The 4,691-nt window shown below is 41.9% G+C and overlaps 1 protein-coding gene across 1 annotated transcript in view; it reads left to right on the top strand.

Moving 5' to 3' along the window:
• The first annotated feature begins 1,133 nt into the window (after positions 1 to 1,133).
• The window catches only part of AKAP9 (A-kinase anchoring protein 9), a 175,645-nt gene continuing 172,087 nt past the window's right edge, over positions 1,134 to 4,691 (top strand). The window contains 1 exon segment of the mRNA XM_017894950.1: positions 1,134 to 1,405. Coding sequence (XP_017750439.1) covers positions 1,358 to 1,405 — 48 coding nt within the window. The 5' untranslated portion in view covers positions 1,134 to 1,357.

Genomic DNA, 4,691 nt, shown 5'->3' with positions numbered 1-4,691 from the left:
GGTAGGGAGAAGAATACAAAGGATCGAGGGAGCACATGTAGGGGAAACAAGGAAAGATAGTAATGCTAAATTTATAAACACTGCTCAATTCAATCCAAAAAGCGTTTATTGAGTGCAGAGCTCTGTGCTGGTCATTTTAGTAAAACCAAGATGAGCAACACTCATGATGATTCTCTGTCATCAAGGACCTGGGAGTATGAGCTGAACTAAGACGCACACAAATTATTAAAATATGGTGCAGGGTACCCTATTTTAATAGGGTACATAAAGGAAGTCCAAGGAGAAATAAAGCTGACATTAAGGACGTTTTAATATGCTAGGGCAGTTACATATATTAACAACCCTTTCAAAAATTCCAGGTAGGCTCAGGGAGGATAGGTAACTTGTCATTAAAGCTAGAGAGTTAGTGTAGTCTGGCATTGTCCCTAACCTAGGTTCTGAAGCTCAGGCTCATTTCAGAACACTACTGTTAAAGGGAAGCCCGAAGGAGTCGGGGGAGGGGAGTATGTTTTGACTGGATGTGTCTTGATTGCCGTGGAGGGAACAGGAGGTCGGAAAAGCCATTTGGAGGCAGCGTGTGCGATAGGACTAGAAGGATGAACCGGAGATTGAGTGGGAACCAGTGGAGGGAAGAGGGAGGGACTTTTCAGGCTAAGGAAGTAACAAGAGCAATTATCTCCTCTCATAATTCCTTGAGTCGAGGAGTTAATGTAGGTAGAAAAACTGGCGTCCGCCCCCCCACCACCCTCCACCCCTGGAACTTTTCCGTTGGAGCTTTTAGGTATTCGCCAATTTCACCATTAGGTGTGTTATTTTTGTAACTTGAAGGAAAAAACAAAAAACAAAAAACTCATGTTTTAATAGCACTGGATTCCTCGCACGGAGGGTGGGGGTCCGGCCAGGAGTCTCTGGCACACTCGGTCCCTTCTACCCCTCAGCTCGGCCGCCACCTGCGAGCCATTGATGTGCGGGAAGGGCGCTCCCTACGGCCGGATCCTCGCCGGTCGGAGGCCGGTCCCAGGCCTGGCGGGGGTTGACCTCGGAGGGCTGGGTCGGGGCGGGACGCCAGACGCACCTGCCCGCGAGGCGGCTGCGCGGACAGACGTTCCAGCCCCTCCCGCCTAGCCGTGTGTTTACGTGGAGACGAAGATGGCGGCGGCGGCGGTGACGGCGCTTCCCGTGCGGCTGAGGGCGATCCGCCAGTGAGCGCGGAGACTGTTTCCACTTCGGGCGGGGGAGCGGGCCGGCCTGGCTCGGCTTTCTGGGCAGCGGAGCTTGCCGTCCCACCCCCGTCGAAACCGACCTTTTCCCGACCACCCCTCAACCCCTGTTTTCCCCTGCCTTCCTTGCAGAGGCCATGGAGGACGAGGAGAGACAGAAGAAGCTGGAGGCCGGCAAAGCCAAGGTAGGAGAGCCCGAGGCAACTGGGCCTGCGGTGGGAGGCGATGGCTAGCAAGGAGTGGGAGGGGGTCTGGGAAGCGGAGTTCGCCGCAGCCCCAGTGCACTGCAGGAGAGGGAGGTGCTGCAGGGTCTGCATCTCTCCTCGCCCTCCTCCTCTCCCCTTTTTACAATTGGGGGACAAAGCCTTGTGCTGCTAGCTAGCTGATAATACTTCCGTGAGGATTGAATGTTGTAGCTTCTTTCTCGTGAATGTCCAAATAAAACTCCCCTTTTACTGTATTGCTGTAAACTAGTGTTTAGTTGCTTCTAAACCTCCGACCTTTCATTTTTTAAGGAGTTTTCTGGGTGGTGCAGGCATTGCGTTTTCCAGGGTGGGGATTTGGAGCTTTTCTTTATTGGGTTGGGGATTTGTATGCTGATCATCGGCTTGTCTTCCTTAGGTGGCACTCTGGCACTCTTGGGTGTGTGTGATTGGCCTGTGACAGCTGTCTCAGCAGTGGCTTGTGTGTGCCACAAGTGCCAGCTGTGAACTTGGCTTTAGGGGCGTTTTTAGAAGCGTGTCTTTGTATGTTTGTATTTGAAGGTCTTTGTCATGGCATGCGCTTTTGTGTCGTATGGAATGTTAATGCAGTCTGTGAATGGAACTTCTGGGGACCGAAAGGTTCCATATGCCTAGTAACACCTATAGAATTCCAGCTTTAAGTAATTTAGTTGTTATATATCTCTCTGGCGAATCCTGATTATGCGTGTGCGTGTGTGTATATGTGTGTGTACGTGTATGGAAAAGCCTGTAAAGCAGACAATACAATACACAATTATACAGAGGCATCGTTCATTGGGCTTCATGAGAAATTTAACATGTACAAAATATAAGCTGCGTAGCATATTTCTTTTAAAAATTACATATTTGAGCATATATTTTGTCTGGGCTCAAAAGCCCCTTCCTCCCTTCAATGAAGTCTTCTTTTATAGATTATATTCTTTTAGAGATAATTGTTAGCAGTCATACTTGGACAAAAATTGTATTACAGGTAACTGTTTTTCCTATCTTCCTTTCTTTTCTCTTCTCCGCACATAAACAAAGGAAACCAGGTTAGTGATTTATTATCAATGAAGGGCCATACCGCAGAGATGCAGTGATAGAAGCTCAACGCAAGTTTGTTAAATGAATGTATATGTAAAAACTAGCTTCATATTTCTAAAATATAGTTGACTTTTCTATAGGATCCCTCTATTTAAGGTCAAGATTTAAATGCTTGTATATAGCCAGGTAAATTTTTGCTTTCGAATCTATAAATGGTGGGAAAGGGTAATCAGGGTACCTTTAGAAGCCCAAGCGCTTACACTTGTGCAATCTGAGGGGCTGAGCAAGCTCTGTGCATCTAAGGAAGTAGTGGAGATGAAGTGTGTGCCCCCTCCAAAAGCATTGAAGATCTAATTAGATATCTTATTTGTCTGTTACCTCAGAATTTTTATTGCCTGCCCCCAGAAATATCTTTCCTAAATATATGTGAAGCAGTTCTACAAAACATGGTTTACTTTGGACATACACATTTCATAATAGAGGATTTATTTAAATTGCTTGCAGTTGTAGTTGATTTGGCAAAATACAATTCTAGTTTCTTTGTGTGTTTCTTTGTCTTTCAAAATTCTACGTATGGGGTAAAACCTGTTTAAGATGAATTTTTGTTGTAAAAGATTATCTTCTTTTAGAATTTAGTCCTTTTTCCAGTAAGATATAAATCTATGAGACTTGTAAGGCAAGGTATGTTTGCTGCAACATTAACTATACAATATAAAAATGCTGACATTGGGAGCCTGGGGCGAGAGGATCGCTTGATGCCAGGAGTTCAAGACCAACCTGGGCAACATAGACTCCACAAAAAATTAAAAAAAAAAAATAGCTGGGCATGGTGGTGTGCGCCTGTATGTATTCCCAGCTACTCGGGAGTCTAAGGTGGGAGGATCACTTGAGCCCAGGAGTTCGAGGCTGCAGGGAGCCATCATCATGCCACCGCACTTCAGCCTGGGCAACAGAATGAGATCCTGTTTCAAAAAACAAACAAACAAACAAAAACCCTGGAAATAACTTTTAAAGACAACATGAAGAGAATCATTTTCTAAGTCATATAAACATGATGGAATATTTTAAAGCCATTAAGATTATGAAGACTGCTAGGAATATGAAAAATAGTGTGAAAAGGGCATTATCAAAAATAGCGTATACATTATTTCATTTGTATAAACGTGTACTTTCAGATTAGAACTGAAAAACTCTGGATTATAATGTCATTCAGCAAACCTATATTGAACTCCTATTTTATACCTAGAGGTGGTGACAGTGTCTGCTCTCAAGTTGCTCACTGTTTAGTGGGAGAGACAGACTCTGGGTGATAAGTGCAAAGAGGGATGAGCTGCAGTGGGATTTGGGGAATATTTTTCCAGATTTTGTTAAAGTGTTTTAAATGCTACGATCTCATTTTATAGAATTACTAACAAGGCTCTTACTAGTGATATTAATGCACGGTAATATAATGCCTTTCAAATAGTAGTTATTCATACATATTTGCTTAATGAATGAGCAGAATTATTACTGAGTCATTAATAAGTGTTACTTTACTAGCATGGTTGTAATTTAATAACAGTAATCTAGAATTCTCTTAATGTGAATTCCATATTGCTGGTATCAGAAACAACTTTAAATGATCATTTTCCAAAGTTTATCTGAGACTTCATTCTCCAAATGTCTCATTTGTTCACTGGACTTAAGTATTATATTTGATAATCTAGTTTCACAAACCATAACTTATAAATCTTTTGGGGGATAATTTATTGGTAAACGGTTCCATTGAAAAATTCCCTTTCTGTGTCTAAACCTTATAAATGATCACTTCTTAAATAGCTTGTCATGCATGCGGTATAATATATAGTATACTTTATAAAATATTTTATACTACCCCAAATCTGTAATAATGGGTTAATGAATTGTGGTATTTAAAATAATTCTACAAAGACTTTTTGAGTTCAGAAAATGCCCACAAATAATGCCAGGTTAAAAAGAAAAAAGTTACCAGAAAAAGGTATATGTACATATTTAAATATCAAGACACCTGAAGCACCAAGATATAAATTGTGGTTATCTCTGGGTGGTGGGTTATAGGCAATTTTAATTTTCTTTACACTTTTAGTAATTTCCAAATTATTGATACAATATATCTCTTTTATGCCCAGAAAAGAAGGATCAAATGCCTTTTTTTTTTTTTTTTTTTTTTTTTTTTTTTTTTTTTTTT

This window comes from Rhinopithecus bieti, unplaced genomic scaffold (assembly GCF_001698545.2).
Source record: "Rhinopithecus bieti isolate Rb0 unplaced genomic scaffold, ASM169854v2 scaffold_26428, whole genome shotgun sequence".
NCBI classification, from domain to species: Eukaryota; Metazoa; Chordata; class Mammalia; order Primates; family Cercopithecidae; genus Rhinopithecus; species Rhinopithecus bieti.
The sequence above is the reverse complement of the archived record's forward strand: the minus strand, read 5'-3'. Positions and strand labels throughout refer to the sequence as shown.